Genomic DNA, 18,517 nt, shown 5'->3' with positions numbered 1-18,517 from the left:
TGTCACTTCTCCCTTACACAGACTATAAAAACACTAGTGTTTCATTAATTTTATAACTAAAAAGCTGCGTTTCCCACAGCCACTTTGAAACTGAAACCGCGTTGAAAAAATAGTAAAGCAAAGCAAGTATCTTCCATTTCACACTAAGCCCCCCGCACATGACATGATCTACAGCTATCTGACGATGACCCAATTCTATAATATCTGTATTACCTATAATATAATTTTGGTAACTGAAAACTACCTTTGTTTTTTTATTCACTTTAATATTTAAATTTGATAATTAGGTCTATTTTAGTTTTAAAATTAGATTTTGTTAAGATTTAATGATATAATCAATGTTATTAAAACATAATTAAATTGATTAGTTGGACTGAGATATTGCAATTTAAACAAATAGATTAAATAAAAATTATTTAAAATTGGTAAAAATTGAAAAAAAGTTAAAACAAAATGGACACTTAAATATATTGAATTGATTTAATATTTTTAATTTTTATAATTATTTAATTACTTATTGTTACTCTAATAGTCAAACCTATTAAATTGGTTCAATCAAAATTAGTATTTTGATTGATTCAATTATTGGTTTATTTATTAAAATACTAAATGTGATATTTTAAGATTATATTATGTTATTGTCAGAAAATTTATATAGTTTTTAAGATTTTTAAATGATAATAAGATATAAAATAAATCAAAATTTATATAATTTTAAAATACTACGTGATCAAACTTTTATATTCTTCTTATCCAAAAGTACAAAATAAACTAAATTGTCTAGTCAAGTGTTAAAAGTGAAAAAAAGAAAAAAGAAAAAAACCAATGTGGGGCTAGACGCCAAGTTGAGGGCGAAAAATTATATTATCCCTCTGTATTTATTATCGTCTTGTCTCTCTTCACTTCAAATTGCTGCTGGTCAATGAATGCTTGGACTTTGGTCTTGGTGAGTTTTCCACCCATCTGTACTCTCCAGTTCGTACATACGTGCGTGTATATATATTGAGAGAGTATGCATTAAGAAAGGTAAGAATCTATGTCCTTCTTACCCTTTGGAGGAGAATAATGAAAGGTAACTTTCTCTTTCCATTAACCTTGCTCTTGTGTTTCTTGTTTTTAGAACAAAACACTGGTCTTTTTGTTTATGCTTTGAATTCTGATGGGGAAACCCTGTTTTCTTTGTTACCTCACTGGTCATCCTTACCTTCTTCTTTAACCTCTTCATGGAATGCTTCTGATCCAAATCCATGCAAATGGGTTGGTGTTGAATGTGATTCTGAAACCCATAATGTCCTTACTCTTAACCTTACAAACTTAGCCATTTCAGGCCAATTGCCACCTCAAATTGGTGCTTTACACCATTTGAACACCCTTGATTTGAGCAACAATAGGTTCTTTGGTCCAATACCCTCAGCTTTGGCCAATTGTAGCTCCCTTCAACACTTGGATTTGTCTAACAATGAACTCATTGGACCAATGCCTAATACTTTCAATTCCTTGCAAAAGCTGAATTACTTGAACTTGTTTTCCAATTCCTTGAGTGGTGAAATACCAGAAACATTGTTTCATGTTACTGGTTTGGTGTCCGTGTATTTGAATAATAACAACTTGAGTGGTTCAATACCTATGAATGTTGGTAACTTGAGCGAGCTTGTAGCTTTAAATTTGTATGATAATGGGTTGATAGGTACCATACCAGAGTCAATAGGGAATTGTAGTAAACTACAAGAACTTTTTTTAGATGGGAACTATTTTGTTGGGGGTTTGCCTTCCAGTGTTATGAATCTCCAAAACTTAATGTATTTGTATTTGCGTCACAATAGTTTCAATGGTGAAATCCCAAGTCCTACCAAGTGTAAAAATTTGAGTGTTTTGGATTTATCATTCAATAGTTTCAATGGGGGGATACCACCAGGGTTAGCCAATTGTAGCACCTTGACTGAGCTGGTTATTGTACATAGTAACTTAACAGGTTATATTCCTTCTTCATTAGGCTTATTAGATCAGCTTTCAAAGCTTGATCTTTCTGAAAACCATTTATATGGTGAAATCCCATTTCAGCTTGGGAAATGTAAGTCTTTGAAACAGCTATTATTGTATGATAATCAACTCAAAGGTGAAATCCCTAATGAATTAGGGATGTTAAGTGAGTTGAATGATCTTGAGTTGTTTATGAACCATTTGAGTGGTGAGATTCCTATTAGTATTTGGAGGATTCCAAGCTTAGAGTATTTACTTGTTTATAAGAACAACCTAACAGGGGAATTGCCTTTAGAGATCACTGAGTTCAAGCAATTGAAAAACATTTCGTTGTACGATAATGGTTTCTTCGGGGTCATACCTCGGAATTTGGGGATTAATGCTAGTTTACAGCAGTTGGATTTCACAAACAATATGTTCAGTGGTACAATCCCTCCATTTCTTTGCTTTGGAAAGAAGTTAAGGGTGTTGAATTTGGGTCAAAATCAGCTTACCGGCAGTGTAACCGATGATATCGGAGGCTGTAAAACTCTGTGGAGATTGATCCTTAAGCAGAATAACCTCAACGGTGTGCTGCCCGAGTTTGCAGAGAATAAAAATCTTGTACACATGGATATTAGTGAAAATGACATCTCCGGTCCAATTCCATCCAGCTTGGGGAACTGTAGAAACCTTACTTCTATCAATTTGTCCATGAATCGCTTCACGGGATTTATACCTTCGGAGTTAAGCAACCTAGCAGATCTTCAGACTTTGAATGTTTCTCACAACCTTTTACAAGGTTCTTTGCCATCTCAGTTGTCAAATTGTAGCAGATTGGTAGAGTTCGACGTGGGGTTTAATTCGCTGAATGGTTTGATTCCGAATGCTTTGACGAGCTGGAAACAGCTGTCAACTCTTATTCTGAGTGAAAACCGATTTACTGGTGGCATTCCTTCTTTCTTGTTGGAACTCGAAATGCTTTCGGACCTGCAGCTCGGGGGAAATCCATTTGGTGGTAGTATTCCTTCGTCGATTGGAGCTATGAAGAATCTGATTTATGGCTTGAATTTGAGCAGCAATAGTTTGACTGGAGAGATTCCCTCGGAGCTAAGAAATCTGTTCAAGCTGGTTAGATTGGATTTATCTAATAACAATCTAACAGGGACTTTAACAGTTCTTGATGGAATGGATTCCTTGGTTGAGGTCAATGTTTCCTACAATCACTTCACTGGTCCGATACCGACAACAATGATGCGTTTCATGAACTTGTCCTCATCATCTTTCCTCGGCAATCCCGGGTTATGCATTGATTGTCTTTCATCAGGTGAGGAAACTTGTCCTACAAGAAATTACCTTAATCCTTGTAATGAAATGAAAAATCAAAGGGGCCTTACCAAATTGGAAGTTGCAATGATAGCCCTCGGTTCATCTCTACTTGTTGTGGCACTCCTAGTTGTGGCTTCGATATTCATTTTCTGCAGGATAAAAAAGCAAGAACATGAGGTCTGTGTCGAAGAAGGCGCATCGACCTTATTGAACAAAGTGATGGAAGCTACCGAGAATTTAAATGAGAGGTATATTATCGGCAGAGGAGCACATGGAGTCGTTTATAGAGCATCATTGAGTCCAGGGAGTGATTTTGCTGTAAAAAGGATCAATGTAGCAAAGCATAAAGGAGGAAACCAAAGCATGGTTCGAGAGATCGAAACTATTGGGAAAGTTAAGCATCGAAACCTGGTGAGATTAGAAGATTTTTGGTTGAGAAAAGATTATGGATTACTCTTATACAGGTACATGCAAAATGGGAGCCTACATGATGTTTTACATAATAATAATGATCATACAACAAATGAGGTACAAATCCTGAAATGGAGTGCTCGGTATAGAATAGCACTAGGAACGGCTCATGGGTTGGAATATCTCCATTATGATTGTGATCCCGGTATAGTTCATCGAGACATCAAGCCAGAAAACATCCTCCTTGACTCCGATATGGAACCACACATCTCCGATTTTGGAATTGCTAAGCTCCTTGATGAGTCTGTGGCTTCCGAACCGTCTATGGTAGTTGCGGGCACGGTTGGATATATAGCTCCAGGTATGCATAGTAACTTTGACCTTGATTCAAATTTGTTAAAAGTGTTGATTGCATCAAACATTCTCAAACTATTGTTTAGATTATAAATTGGTCCTTAAAATGTTTTAATTGCATCCTTAAAGTATTAGTATTGAATCAATCAGCCAATCAGGTCCTTCTGTCAACTTAATTATCAATATAGGCATTAAATGTCAATTTGGTTTAACGTAGCGCATTTTTAAAACATATGGATCAAATTGTAAATATTTTATCACGGCATATCCAATTTGTTTAGGTAATAGGTACACATGTGTTCACAATTTGATCCACATATTTGAATATACTACATCTCAAGTTTTAGCTAGCGATTTAACGTTCAAACCATTCAATGAAACCAATGGAAAATTTTGGTTTATTCAATTATGATATTTAATTTAAATACTCAATTTGAAGACTAATTTTAAATTTTGATCATAGTTCGAGTATGTCTGGTGCAATTAACTTCTTTTTTTTTTTTTAATATAAAGATGACATTCCATGTAATGATTAAAATGGGGTTGTGTTTTTGACAGAAAATGCATTCAGAACAACATGGAGCAAAGAAGCGGATGTGTATAGCTATGGGGTGGTTTTGCTCGAGCTGATAACCGGGAAGAGGGCATTGGATCCATCATTTATGGGGGAGACTGATATCGTGGGGTGGGTCAGATCAGTTTTGAGCGGCGAAATCGAAACCGAAATCGAGAGGATCGTGGATTCGAGGATTGTGGATGAGTTGATGGAATGGGAAGTGAGGGAGCAGGTTATTAATGTGGTTTTGGTAGCTTTGAGATGTACTGAAAAGGAACCAAGCAGAAGACCTGCAATGAGAGATGTTGTGAGGCAGCTCTTAAACACCAAACTCCCTAGAAAATCTAAACATCGGAGCTAATAAATTAGCTGGAAATTCTACTTTTTTATTATGATTCCGTAATTTGAAGGGAATACTATCTACTTTTTTTATTCAATAATGTCCATTTGTCTCTATCAATAGGTACAATTTTTTCCTCCTTTATTTTCTTCATTACTTCGCTTATTATTGAGGGATTCACTTTTTTGGGGAGAAGTTGGCAGACTCTTCAATTTGATTTTATGAAGAGCCGGTGTGATTCAATAGAATAAGAATGCTTGATAGGGTGACTAAAAATGTGGAGTGTGCGGCACACATCCACCTACCAAAAATATTTAAACATTTACACTACAACATATAGTGTATACTTATAAGCAACTATGTTACCACCACTTTGGCTCAACACTTGCTGCTATGGCAATGGCCATTGTGTGATACGAGAATATGGGTAATACATGAAAGGCATAATTAATTTGCCTTTAATTTGAGATCATTATCATTACAGATTGAAATCAATTTAATTCAATATAATTGAATTGGATCTAATTTAGAAATGTATAGATAAAATAAATAAATTAGGTGTAAATATCCTGACATAATTTTTCAAAACATTAACCTCCTTCCTTTGTATGATTTTAGTTACAACATCAAACGGACTACTCAAATTGCAATAAGTATATATATATATATATATATAAAAAGAGGTTGAATTCATTTTTTTTCATCAGAATTTATTTCCAATAATACTTGTATAAAAGAATTACAAACATTTACAACAACTAATGAATGCAGAAAAATCAAAGGAACCCCAACTTTATGACCATGCAGGTATATTACTACATTCAACAAATGATTATACTAGTCAAAAAAAAAAAAAAACGAAGAAGAAAGAGAGATCCATTACCAATTGTGTCAGCCGTCAAATGTACAAAGGTTAAAGAAATGGCTAGTAACTCCCATGTGATCTAACAGATGAGATAGATTGCGCTGAAACCGAGGCGGTGGGACTGTTTAGATCCCGCTCGGGCTCGGGTTTTGGTTTTCCACTTAATCTTTCCATTGAATCTTGACATATCTCGTCGAACCAGTCGTCGTTGGGCAGCACGCTGACATACAATAACATATAAATCAGAATGCTTCGATGCCATTGCCAACACTATGCGCATTTATTCAGAATATACAAGCATTCTAGTTGTATAGCCTAAGGGTGAGAATAATTATGAGAAAACAACTCATAATAAAAAGAAAATTAACTATCAGAGCATACCTATTTGGATCCATCCCGGTAGCAGCAAATGCAGCCATTGCTTTAGTGATTATTTCTTTGACAACTCTATGCAAATTCCTAGATAGGTAGCGACCTTGGGAAGCAAAGCCTATGACGAATTTTATATCCAAATACAGCTGCACATGTACAAAAGAAGTCCGATTTTTAACAATTGAATATAAATTTAAAAACGGAAGAAGAAAGATATTGAGAATACATACCTGTTGTAATCCAAGTGGACCTAAAGGTCTTGGTCCTTCCTCAATATCATCCCAAAAGCTTTGATCTTCGGAAAGGCATATGATGACAGATTCGGTGAGCCGCATCAATAGCGATGTAGCAAATCTTTCCCTTCCTACAAACATATCTGCTGCCAGGCTAGCCATTCTGTTTAGTTTTGCATAGAGTTCCTGAACGATAACAATATTGAAGAAAAAAAGCACATAAAAAAATGAGCGAATCCCTTGCTAACATACAAAACCTAGACTGTAAATAAAATCAAGGAATAATAGAAAAACAGGAGAATGAGCAAGCAAGAGACTAAGATCCATTTGTTACCTTGTAGTTTTGTTTACCCAAAATCTAGTAGAAAACATGATTTTGTACAGGTATTTACATGGAGCTCCCAAGACTCCTCCCTCATTCACTAGGATTTTGCAAATATGATACCATAAACTACGGCCATTAACAAAGCCTAAACAAGAACAAAACTACAGCAAACAACAGTTTTTCCCAGCATGTGAGAACTCTCTAACCAACATACTAAAAACATTGAATAAAAGCTGCATCAAGTATGACATACAAATCAGTTATTATTAATTGACAAATATTTCAAAATCTGAAGTGTGAAATAAGAAATATAACCTTATGAACAAGGTGCTATGAGATTTTAAAAGCAAAGTTGAGTGGTAAATTAAGAAACCTGTTCAAACTAAATAAACAAAGCACGAAGAGAAAATGTATTTCATCTGAAATATATACATAAAGAATCATCAAAATCACCTGAAATATTAGAGATGGGAACCATTCCACCTCATCTGTAGTACTATCCATATTAATGTACATTTCTGCAGTAAAATGGCTATCACCCTCTTCTGTGAAAATGAGATCTAGGGCATGTTGTTGACAAAACTTATTCTTTAGTCTCTCAACTGAATTCACAAGGCGCCTCTTCCATTCTCGTTGCTCAGGATGACGGTTTTGCCTATCTGAAGTTCTTCTACATTGGTCATCCTTGTAACTAGCCAGATTTGGGGACAGCTTCATGGCAGCTCGTGGAAGAAGTTCATCTGCCAACAATGATGCATTTGCTAGCAATGCAATTTGTTGGGCCTCAGTCTCAGCCATTCGAACAATTTTATTTCCAGAATCCTCAAAGTTCGATTCTTCATCCATCAAACCGGGTAATGCTTTAATGAGCATATTTACATACGAGTCAAACACTCGAAACAAACCTTCCAGTGTTTGCCCTCCCAACTCCATGCTTAATAGTGGTCCAACATCCTCGAAGAAATCCTACAATAGGAAGCAGAATAGATGTCATAATTAATGAAAGGATTAAATCCCATTAGATGACAAAATGAACAAAGAGAAGTGCATAAAACATCAATCTACAACCCCCTGACTGTTAACCAAGTGAGATATAATACTGGAGCTGAAATGAACTAATACACCTCAATAAAGACCAATAAATATCATATCAAAGAAAATGGCATCAAACAACATTAATTAGCAGTTCGACATATCAAATTTGAGAAATAATAATCAACCAAAACAAGAGACAGATAGGCAGGCAGTTGGGAAACACTTTGTTGAAAACAGGCAAGGAACCATGTCAAAGGGTGATTGTATTGGAGGAAAAAAAAATAACAGCACAGTGAATTTTCATTAGAAGAAATCCCAAAACATTTAAAGAGAGGTAAAGACTCATTAAAACCACATAGGAACAAAATAAATATTCCAAAGTAAGTTCTAAACCAGCATGATCAAATGGTTAAAAAATACACTAGGCGTCAAAAGGCTAACATCTTAACTGCATTTTTATGTTGCAAATTTTGATTTCCAATTATCATGTGAAGGAACCACTTCTTAGGAAAAATATTTGTTCATCCACAACAAACACAAAAGACAAAGATATATTTATATTAAATTAAATGGTTCACCTGGACCATTGAATTGAATCGATGAGCACTACTCGTAAGTTTATGTTGAAATATTGTTGTATTACCCAGGGATGCACTAGAGGGCCAGCCAGATTGCCTAGTACCACCTGGGGGGTAGGTTAGCACCCAATCATCAGCAGCAGCCAAAGCTGCAGTGCTTTCTTCAATTCTTTTCAGATTAGCGTTGAGCGCCTGCTCAACACTAGGTCTAAAGAGTCTCAAAAGCATAGGACAAAGTGCCAACCCACGAGCTTCCAACAATGAGCAATGACCTAAAGCTATCTGAACACATTCTGCAGCAGCCCTTAGACCACCAGCAGCTGCTGGAGAAGCCAATGCATGTCTTTTAACAAGAAGGGCAAAAGCCTCTGTTTGCTTTGTAGCCCACATTACAAGCTCCGAAGTATAAGAAGGTTCCTCACCAAAAATACCCATGGAATCGCTAGCAGCTTGAGCAATGGCAGAAAACACCAACTGTGAGAGAGCAGCAGTATATGCTCCTCCATATGAGGTACTTGATGGGTGAAGGCTAAGCATGTTATATTGATATCTTTGGAAATGTGCATTAAGGAGCAAAGTATGAGCACGTGGTCCATCACCAAGCTTTTTAAGAGCTAATATTGCTGCACGAAGTTCAGCACCATGTGTAGAGGGTTGACAAGCAGCCTCAGCAAGCTGGTCAGCCAACTTTTGCTTGCGCTCTATAATGGCAGTCTCTAGAGATGCAAGTGCCTCAGGACTCAATGAATTTTTTTCCTTCCCTTCGGCTACCGCATGCTGTCCTTCATCAAGTGCTGCCAGAGCTTCATCTACCCTCTTCTCAGCTAACAAAACATCCAGGAGATCAGGGAATTCGACTGACCATTTCTCCAGATCTGAAGGCTCACTATCTTCAATATTTAAGATGCCATTAGCTGTAGGATCTTCAGAAGCTTTAGGAGAAGACAAATCTATGTGAACTCCCTCAGCCAAACTATGAATCAATGTTGCTTGTGTTGACAGCAAATTTCTTATAGATGAAAGCTCTCCTTCTAAATCAGATATCTCCTTAGATGTGCTGCAGGAAAGAAGACCAAATGTCTTAAAAGTCCAAACCCCATTCAATTTCTACAGTGCTAGTATCCTCTAAAGACTAATGTCATCAACAGTAAGCAAAGATATCAAAATCCTCTCCTCCTTCCCTTCAGAGGATTCCAACAAAAAGAAGTTCCATTTACAAAACCTCTCAGAGACTTTGACTTCATGGTCAGTTCCCAACCCTTTCTGATTGGAAAATTCCAGGCCAAGGTTCAACTTCCCACCCAACATGAACCCTTAAATGTAACACCTCTAGAATTTCTATGAATGTAGCCATGTTAACTGTCTTTATCAATGCTTCTAAAGAGATAATATACAATTCAGAATTAATTCTTCAGAACAAAGAAGTATATATATATATATATGCATGTATGTATCTACTCAAAATATCGAGTATGATAGGATAAGATTCCATCCTCTACATTGAAGCTCGATGGTTTACAAATGATAGGAATTTTGATAGAAAGGGATTTGGGGGAGTAACTGAATTGAGAACCAAAGAAAGGATGTGCCGTTACATGATTTTGTGTTAGGCGGGAAAGACGTTTTTCTTGTTCACAAGATCTAGCTAACTGAATCCTTAATTGAAACAAGAGAAGCAAGAATCAAATGAAATTGGGTCAAATAAGCAGTAATTTTATGAGAGCACTACAACAAAAACTATTGTACTAGGTAGAGCAGAGGAAATGCCGATATGATCTCCTTTCTTTCTTTTTTCTTCTAGTTTCAATAAACAAATAAAAGTAAATTGCATTAGTAATTAATTTGATTTAGCAACAACAAAGAGAATAACAGAGCAGAGTTGAGGAAAGCTAAAACATCTCACCGTATAAAGGCGGGGTAATTAGCATACACACTTTTACGCATTTCTTCAGCAGAAGCTCTCTTCAAATCCAACAGATACGAACATAATTGTCTTATTTCCTAAAGGAAGCAACGAAACCGTTTCATAGTTAAAAAACTGAGATTCCTTTTAAGAAAAAGAAACGCAAAGAAAATAGAACAAAGAAACCTTGTCGTCGAGAGAACACTTGGACTGAACAAAAGCATCGGCGTCGAAATCATCGGATTTGAAAACGTTAAGGCCTTCCTCGATCTTCGCGCCGTTTTCTTTCGGAGGCGCCGTTGGTCGCGTGGATCGTCCCGTTTTCGCCTTCGCCGTCGCCATTTCCTTCTTGGTTCTTCCTTTCAGCTGAAAATCAGATCGAACGGAGCTCGAGCAATAGGTTTTGTGGGAGATGAAAGGCAAGAAATGGATGGAAGGGCAGTTTGGGAACTTCAGAAGAGTCCAGCCATGGAAGACAGTTGGTGACTTGGGTGGAAAGCAGATAGGCAGCAGGTGGCCGCGGTTACAAAGAAAGCCAAATAATAATTCTTTTTTATTTCTTGATAATAATAGTCTTCATTATTAGAAGACATTTTCTCATTTCTGTAACGAATAATCAAATATTTTAAAAATAAATTAATAATTTAACTTGTCTAACAACCTTATTAATTTTTTATACCTGTACGTTATGAAATGTTTAATATAGTATCTATACTTTAAAAGTATTCAATGCAGTACTTAAATTATCAATATATATTTTATTATGATATATTTACTTTCATAAAATATTTAATTTTATATCTGTACTTTAAAAATGTTTGCTGATACTTAAACTATCAATATGTATTAATCGTGTTTTATTATGACACTTTGTGTTAACACCATTAGGATATTGTTAAACTAATCTACTGAAAAATCAACCAAGTAAATATGTTTAGGTCCTTTAGAAAATTTAATATTAGTAAAGGTAAAATTATATTTTGACCCCTAAAAATAATAAAAAATTTATTTAATTTTTAAAACTAATAAAAATATTTTAATATTTTAAAAATTATAAAAATATAGGTTATTAAAAATTACAATTTAATTTCTACCCTAAAATTTTTTTAGCTTCACCCTAATTATTTGTACCGCTTATACTAATCAAAAGCTTTGCTTTCCTCTCTTCTACATTTCAATTTTTTAGTAAAATAACTATCGACCTCACAAATTTATAAATTAAAATCTAAATAACTTTTCTCCTTTGAAACTTGTGAATTAAATTTAAAAGAATCTAAATAACTTTTCTCCTTTAAAACTTGTGAATTAAATTTAAAGAGAATTTTAATAATTTAAATAAAAATTTTAAAATAATTCAATAGTAATTTTATAATTTTTTAAGTTACATTATAAAATTTAAATTTAGTAATAGTTCAGTGATACCGGATATTTAACCATATTACAGAGAAAATGAAATTCAAAAAAAAAAAAAAAAAAGAACACAAATTGGAAGCTTGAGTGCAAGGGAAAAGCGAGGGAGAAAGCAAAAGATTCAAAGATTTGCAGCATATGAGATGATATAGTTGAAAATTTTAAGCACAATTTTAGATGCAACTGCAAGAGAGGTTAGTGTTGGAATCGAGATAAGTATGAGGGTTTCTATTGGAAGCTATAACACTCCTTTATCTTTTGTGACGCCTATTTGCTCGAGACCAAGCGGCGGATGCCTGATTTCAATCAGCTCATCTTCACACTCACCGCCGGCTCTTCGCCTATCCTCGTTTCCAGGTCAGTTTCGATTCCATTTAATATTACTAAAATCATGCAAGCTGGTACTGTGTTTTAGTGTAGTTTTGTGATTTCTGAATTTCAGGTCTAAGATTTTGCGGTGGAAGGAAGATTTCAGTTGGAGCTAGAGCAGGGGTGAATGGAGCTTCGGAGACGACGTCGTTTGAACCTTACTTGGAAGAAATGGATGTCGTTACGTTTCTTGATCCTCCTAACTATTTGATTCCTTTGGATCCTGGTTCTTATAATCCAGCTGCCTATCTCTGGTTTAGCTTTTCTCATTTTACATTTTTCTTGCTTTTTGTTTGTTTCTTTAGTTATATTATAGGATTTGTAATGGAAATCATGTTCTCTTCTTCTTCAGGAAAAAAATTGAAGACATACCAGAGGAAAGACGTCATCGATTGCTGCAATTACTTAATCCGAGGTTTCTTTTCTTCCCTAGTTTAATATTGGTAAAAAGACCTCTCCAGTCCCTCCCAATTTCAAAATTGTGCAAATTGATTCCTGTCAAAGAAATTGAAGCAATTTAATAGCTGTTAATTTTTTGAAGGGGAGCAACTAAGGACAATTAATGACTGTGTGTTTTCTGTCAATTGTATATATTTTGATTGATATAATAACAAATTTTGCCTCGGATGATTACATATTTTTCCATTTTAGCCTTAATTTTAAAAAATTCAATAAATTCAATCTCAACATTTACACATATGTTGCGGGATAAGTTTGTTAAATTAAGACCAAATTGATAGAATATGTAATCTTTGAGGGCTAAAATTATTATACCAATTATAATCAAGTACGATTGATGGAAAACATCAAATCCGAAATTAATTGACATTAGTTGCACACTTTCGAAATTGACGAGGATTAAATTGCTTTGATTGTTTTTTGAGAGGGACCAATTTGTTCAATTTTGAAATTGATAGTGACTGGAGAGGTCTTTTTACCTTTAATATCAGTTGAAAAGTGCTTTTGAAAAGCACATAGCATCTAGCTTCATTGTTTGGTTCTATTGCCTTGCTTCTACTTGAGCATACTTGAAAAGTATTTTTGGAAAGCACCTAACACGCGGCTTCTTTGTTTGGTTCTATAATTGGATGGAAAAAGTGTTTTATTTAGCATTGCTTCTAGTATAACATTGTTGTTGTGGCTGAATGTTTGGTTTTATAATTGGATGGCAAAAGTGTTGGTAAAAGTATCATGGAAGCCCTTGTACTGGTAGGTAGATTGCATTTTGTCCCCTCTACTAAAAAAATGGGCAAATAGTCCCCTATACATTAGATCAAAGAGCAAATTAGTCATTTTTATTAAAAATTCCATCCATTTGTACCGATAAAAATTGGCATGGTTAACAAAATAACTAGACATAGTGACACATGGCATGCCTCGTATACTTTATTCTGATGTAGATGAATTGGTTTTTAATAATAGAAATGAATGAAATTTTTAACAGAAGGATCAATTTTTTTTATCTAACATACAGAAACTAATTTGTCCATTTTTGTAGTAGAGGGGGTAAAATGCAATCCGACTCCAGTACAAGGGTCTCCATGGTATTTTTACCCAAAAGTGCCTTATTTAGCATTGATTCTAGTTTAGCATTATTATTGTGGTTAAAAATTGCTTTTGAAAAGCATCTAAGAGACAGCTTCTTGCTTTGGTTTCAAACGCACTTTCAATGTTCTGGATGACAAAAATCCTTTGTTTAACATTGCTTTTTCTGTCAAAAAGTACTTTTGGGCAGTCAGAAATAATGCTAAACGCATACCGTTGTTGCATTTCTAAGCCTGCATAACTAAAAGATGCATTACATTGGGAGATAGGATACTGAAACAAGTAGAAAACTGTAAAATTAGTTTAATTCAAGTGCTTCCCGAAATCAATTCTACATTTATGAGTATGCGATGCAGGCTTATTTCAATAGCTTGGGAGATAGCTGGCACACGATACCATGACCCAAAGTTTGTCAAGAAAACTGATTCCAACATTCGTTTTAATAAAGACACTGCAATTCCGTTTCATGTCTATAACTGCAGAACCAGTGGAGGTAATTTATTTGAGTTATTGCCAACAACTTGGCAATTGGTATCACTTAATACCTTTGCATTGTATTTTCTGAGATTAAGCTTAGAAATTTTCAATATTTAGAGTTTACATGTTGTTTGCTGCCTCTAATAATGTGCATATATGTTGTTTCTGTTGTGTGCTGGATATTCTTGTGAACTTCTCTTCTTTCTTTGTTAAAAATAAATAAATGTTAACTGTAGGTTAGTTTCGAAAGATTTAATAATGTGCTTCTCTCTACTAGGTCCATTTCTTATTGCTTGGTTGAAATTCTTCAAGAAGGTTAGTTCTACATTAATATGATGAAGCTAGTCATTCTTTTTTCCTCATATTTTTTATACTCTCCCTTTGTAATTAACTATTTGAGTTGGCTGATTCTCTTCTCAGACTATATTTTATGGCAATAATGGGAAGACATATGGCCGTTTTTCCAGTAAGTATGTTCATCTCTGCTGGCATATGCTCTAGTTTGGGTTGATTAGCAGGGTTAATCTAGTGTATAAGCCATTTCATATTAGTAATTTCACCCTCAGCTACAAAGGTTCTTGTTATTATTATTTCAAGGAAGATGATGAAGACTGGATTAGATTCTTTACTTGATTGATGCTTTGACGGTTGATGGCTATGGTTGAACTAATTTTAGTGAATACTTGACCATTTATTTAGAAATAGAAGTAGATACAATGTCAGATATGGGACATTAAAGTAGAACACAAATAAAATTGTTGTTTGCTTTCTACTCTGTTTCACAGCCAATTTGCAAGAGCTAAGCAACTAACTCAAATTAATGATAATAGAAGGGAAATTACTACCTAATGAAAGCTTATACCTGGGAGAGTTTGGTTAATTAATGGTTATCTCTAAATGGTTAGAAAAAAATCATTTTGTTAAATAAGGAGAAATAATGAAATAGAATTTCTTGATCCATGATGCCATTGCCATTACATTGAAGAAATTTTAGTTTGCATACTCAAATGTGCTTCATGTGCTTTTTGATATTTAAATAAAGGTACTAACAAGGACAAAAAAAAAAGATAAGTACTTATTGGTTGGTTTAGTCCATCGTTTCAATTGGCTACTATTGATACACAAATTTCTAGCAATGCATCTTTAAATTTGAATTCAGTCAAGTAAAATTTTCTTTTTTTCTCTTTTTACTATTTTTTCTTAGGTGGATCAATTGTGGCTCAGTTTGCAAATCAGTTATGTCCCTTGTATTTTGAGGTGACTGAAATGAAAGAAGTAATGTCAACTGAACAACCCTGTGATTTGGCATATGAGTTCGGGGATGGCCTCTTCGATCTCGATGAATTTCCAAGTGGCTTCCCAAAGCCAGGTGAAGTTATTAATTTATTAATAATTGCTAATTATGAGGTATAATGATAATTTAGTATTCAATATTACATCTTTTGTTAATTTTACCCGTATATATTTTTTTGAGTTAGATTTGATCCTCAACCATTTAAGAAGAGCCAAATCAGTTTTTTAATGGAAATGTTGTTTAAAACATTAATTTTTTAACAATTTTAGCATGAGAACCCTATGAGCTAGTTCACTTGTACTTAATGTTGATATGAGAAAAATATTCAAAGATAAAAAAAGTACAAAAAAGAAATCATAAAAATTCAAAAAATTAGCATGAAGTACTCGTTATTTTCATGTGACCTATTATGTTTAAAAATAATGTTTGAGTTAACATTTTCATTAAACAACAATTCGATTCTTTTTGAAAAGTTGATGGTCAAGTTTGAATTTTTAAAAGGTTAAAAGTCAAATTTAACTAAAAATAATAATGATCAAATTAAAAAAATGTAAACTATAAAGGTTAAATATATCCTTATGCCTTTTTAAAAAAGAAAACATTAGTAACATAATTGTAGTTTTGCAGTGAAACATCCATATCCGTTCAGTGATGAGGTTGTGATATACATCCGGCATATAGGACCTGGTGTTTTGGTAGGGCAGGCGTGGCAGGAAGGTAAAGAATTAGACCAAGTGCCGCAAAAGTTATGCGGGGAGATTTTGATGGTAAAAGAATACAATCCTTTGGAAAATTAGGTAAAACAATCATTTGGTTTTGATTTTTATTATATGAAGTGCATAAATCCTATGTGTAGCTTGTAGAGGAGAATGCAAAGGGGCAGGTAGGGGCCTCAAAATAAAAATTTGCGTATTAATTTCCTTAAAAATTATTATATTATTTATATATGCTAAAGTTGCACTTTAGCCTTAAAAAATGAAAAAAAATTGTAATATTAGAAAATATTAGGATAAAACAGATATTAGAATAAAATTTATAACTTTTTTCTTTTATTGAAAATTATTTAATTACTATTTAAAATTTATTGCAATTTCTCTCAATAAACTAAATAGCTGTAGCCAAAGTCAAAGGAGCTTGTAATATGCCATTAAAAAATATCAAATTGTCCAAGTGATTCTAAATTATTGATTGCACAAATTGGTGTATTGTTCTATTATTTTCTGCTGTAGCTTTCCTTCTTTTTGTAATTTTGAAAATTTGGCTATAATAATAACTGTATACTACAGTTTTAAAAGTTGAATTTATAAAGGAAATTTTTTTAGTTGCAATAGTGTTTTCCTATACTCACACATTAACTTTTTATTTTATTTTATGTTTTCATGTTTTCTTACATATTCTAAAAATGTAAAGTTTTAGATACCAATTTCGATTTTTTTTTCCTAAGAAAAAGAACATCACAAGATTTAAATTATTACAACTCAAAACAAACATTTCATTTGAACATCGTTTGTTGAAAAATATGGAAAGGTTGATTGAGTGTAAGAGGGAGTGCTCACTCCTTGGATCACTGAAACAAGTTAAGGCAATTTCTATATTTATGATGCTAGCAATTTATTTAATCATGTTTATGAATTGTGCTAATTATGTGGATGATATTTAGTTTTATTGATTAAGATCATATCATTTAGGGAAATATATTCGGAGAATTGGATCGGATCAGATCACTTTTATCCAATCCATTGGGTCGTGAATATTGGATTGGATTGAAACTTTGTATTCTTAGCTGCCAAGAGTCCATGTTTACATTATTTACTAGTATTCTATTGTATTAGGCTTCTTTCATTGTTGTTTTATAAGGATTGATATAGATCTTCTTATGTTAGAAATTTTCGAAATATTTTCACATAATTAAGAGACTTGTATAAATTAATGTATTGAGAGATTTAACATTTAATCTGTTCTAGCAAGGAACTTTACTTTGTAAGGGCATTTTGATAGTAAAATTGCTTGTGTTGTGTTTACTTGAGTTCACGGGGATGAATTTAGTGGTGAGAGTATTGATCTTCAAGGTGCAAAGGTAATAAAATTTTCACAGGTGTGCAATAGATTTAGGATCATTTGTTGCAAGTGTTGAAGATAGTAAATATTTCTTACTGGACTAGACTTCGTAGATGTAGGGAAATTAATCTGCGTATTTTAAAACTTTGCAAAAGGAAACATCACTGATAATATATACAAGCCAATTAGTGTTGAAGACATCAAAAAAATGGTATGGCCTTTTGTGTTTATATAGTTCGGTTTCTCTATATCTGCAGAGCCTAACTCAGTGAATCATGTTCTAACACTGCCTGAGATAAGAACCTCACTTTTGTTCCTAAAGATTAGATCACTTATATCTAAATCCTCTCCTTCAAAATTTAGGCTATAAACTCAAATTGTTTACTCTCAAATGCTCTCACAAAAATATGTTCTTTTGTGAACAATAAAGTGTTCTCTCCACTTTGTATAAAGTCTACACAAGCCTCTCAATATATAGAAGCTTTAGAGACTTGCTAACATGGACATCTATTACAATCCAACTCCTTATCTATAAAATAGCAAAATACAATATATTAATAAAAACTAATGTAATTTGGACTGTTGGAGATTCATTCTTCAATGGTATCTTCAATGCAATCTTGAATCGTTCTCCACAATCTAAAGGATTCAATTGCTTGATTTGAATCAATCCAAGCATGAAGAAAAATTGCTTAAAAATTATTGGTCTTCAAAGTTTAGCTTGCATATATCCAAGATATTAATACCATTTAAAGTTCATTATTTTAATAAATTGTCAACTCCAAATATGGTAAGTAAGTAATGACGGAAGTGGCCATGTCTGGTTGGCACTTAGTAGGCTACTTCAAAAACTTGCCTCAACACATTTATTTTTGCACAAAATTTAAAAAAAAAAAATCTCAACAGAGGAACATTTTCGTTAATTGAAAATTAGAATACAAAGTCTAATTAGGAGAAAGAAATGGTTAAAAATAAAAATTAAACTACTTTCGTCCTAAAAATCAAAAGCAAAATAACCATCTCAAAGGGACAACGTATGAAACATCACTCAAAAGAGTCCTCGAGTACAATAAAACACATAAAGTTTGAACACGGACTCACCAT

At 33.6% G+C, this 18,517-nt stretch overlaps 3 protein-coding genes across 3 annotated transcripts; 2 read left to right on the top strand and 1 right to left on the bottom strand.

Annotated features, from left to right (window-relative positions):
• The first annotated feature begins 631 nt into the window (after window positions 1-631).
• On the top strand, window positions 632-5,049 carry LOC108457705 (receptor-like protein kinase). Its single transcript, XM_017756786.2, has 2 exons — window positions 632-4,060; window positions 4,612-5,049. The coding sequence occupies exons 1-2, from the start codon at window positions 1,066-1,068 to the stop codon at window positions 4,968-4,970; spliced, it is 3,354 nt and encodes a 1,117-aa protein (XP_017612275.1). The 5' UTR covers window positions 632-1,065; the 3' UTR covers window positions 4,971-5,049.
• A 545-nt stretch (window positions 5,050-5,594) lies between these two features.
• Window positions 5,595-10,866, bottom strand: LOC108457822 (exocyst complex component EXO84B-like). Its single transcript, XM_017756978.2, has 7 exons — window positions 10,447-10,866; window positions 10,261-10,358; window positions 8,358-9,414; window positions 7,198-7,710; window positions 6,417-6,605; window positions 6,196-6,332; window positions 5,595-6,034 (listed from the first exon to the last, which is right to left on the bottom strand). The coding sequence occupies exons 1-7, from the start codon at window positions 10,600-10,602 to the stop codon at window positions 5,875-5,877; spliced, it is 2,310 nt and encodes a 769-aa protein (XP_017612467.1). The 5' UTR covers window positions 10,603-10,866; the 3' UTR covers window positions 5,595-5,874.
• A 785-nt stretch (window positions 10,867-11,651) lies between these two features.
• On the top strand, window positions 11,652-17,376 carry LOC108457772 (uncharacterized). The gene is made up of 9 exons (XM_017756901.2): window positions 11,652-12,027; window positions 12,113-12,293; window positions 12,392-12,454; window positions 13,941-14,077; window positions 14,339-14,376; window positions 14,482-14,527; window positions 15,266-15,430; window positions 15,983-16,152; window positions 17,044-17,376. The coding sequence occupies exons 1-8, from the start codon at window positions 11,889-11,891 to the stop codon at window positions 16,150-16,152; spliced, it is 939 nt and encodes a 312-aa protein (XP_017612390.1). The 5' UTR covers window positions 11,652-11,888; the 3' UTR covers window positions 17,044-17,376.
• Window positions 17,377-18,517: the final 1,141 nt, after the last annotated feature.

Source organism: Gossypium arboreum, chromosome 10, assembly GCF_025698485.1.
Source record: "Gossypium arboreum isolate Shixiya-1 chromosome 10, ASM2569848v2, whole genome shotgun sequence".
NCBI classification, from domain to species: domain Eukaryota; kingdom Viridiplantae; phylum Streptophyta; class Magnoliopsida; order Malvales; family Malvaceae; genus Gossypium; species Gossypium arboreum.
This window is presented reverse-complemented; position numbering and strand designations above follow the sequence as displayed.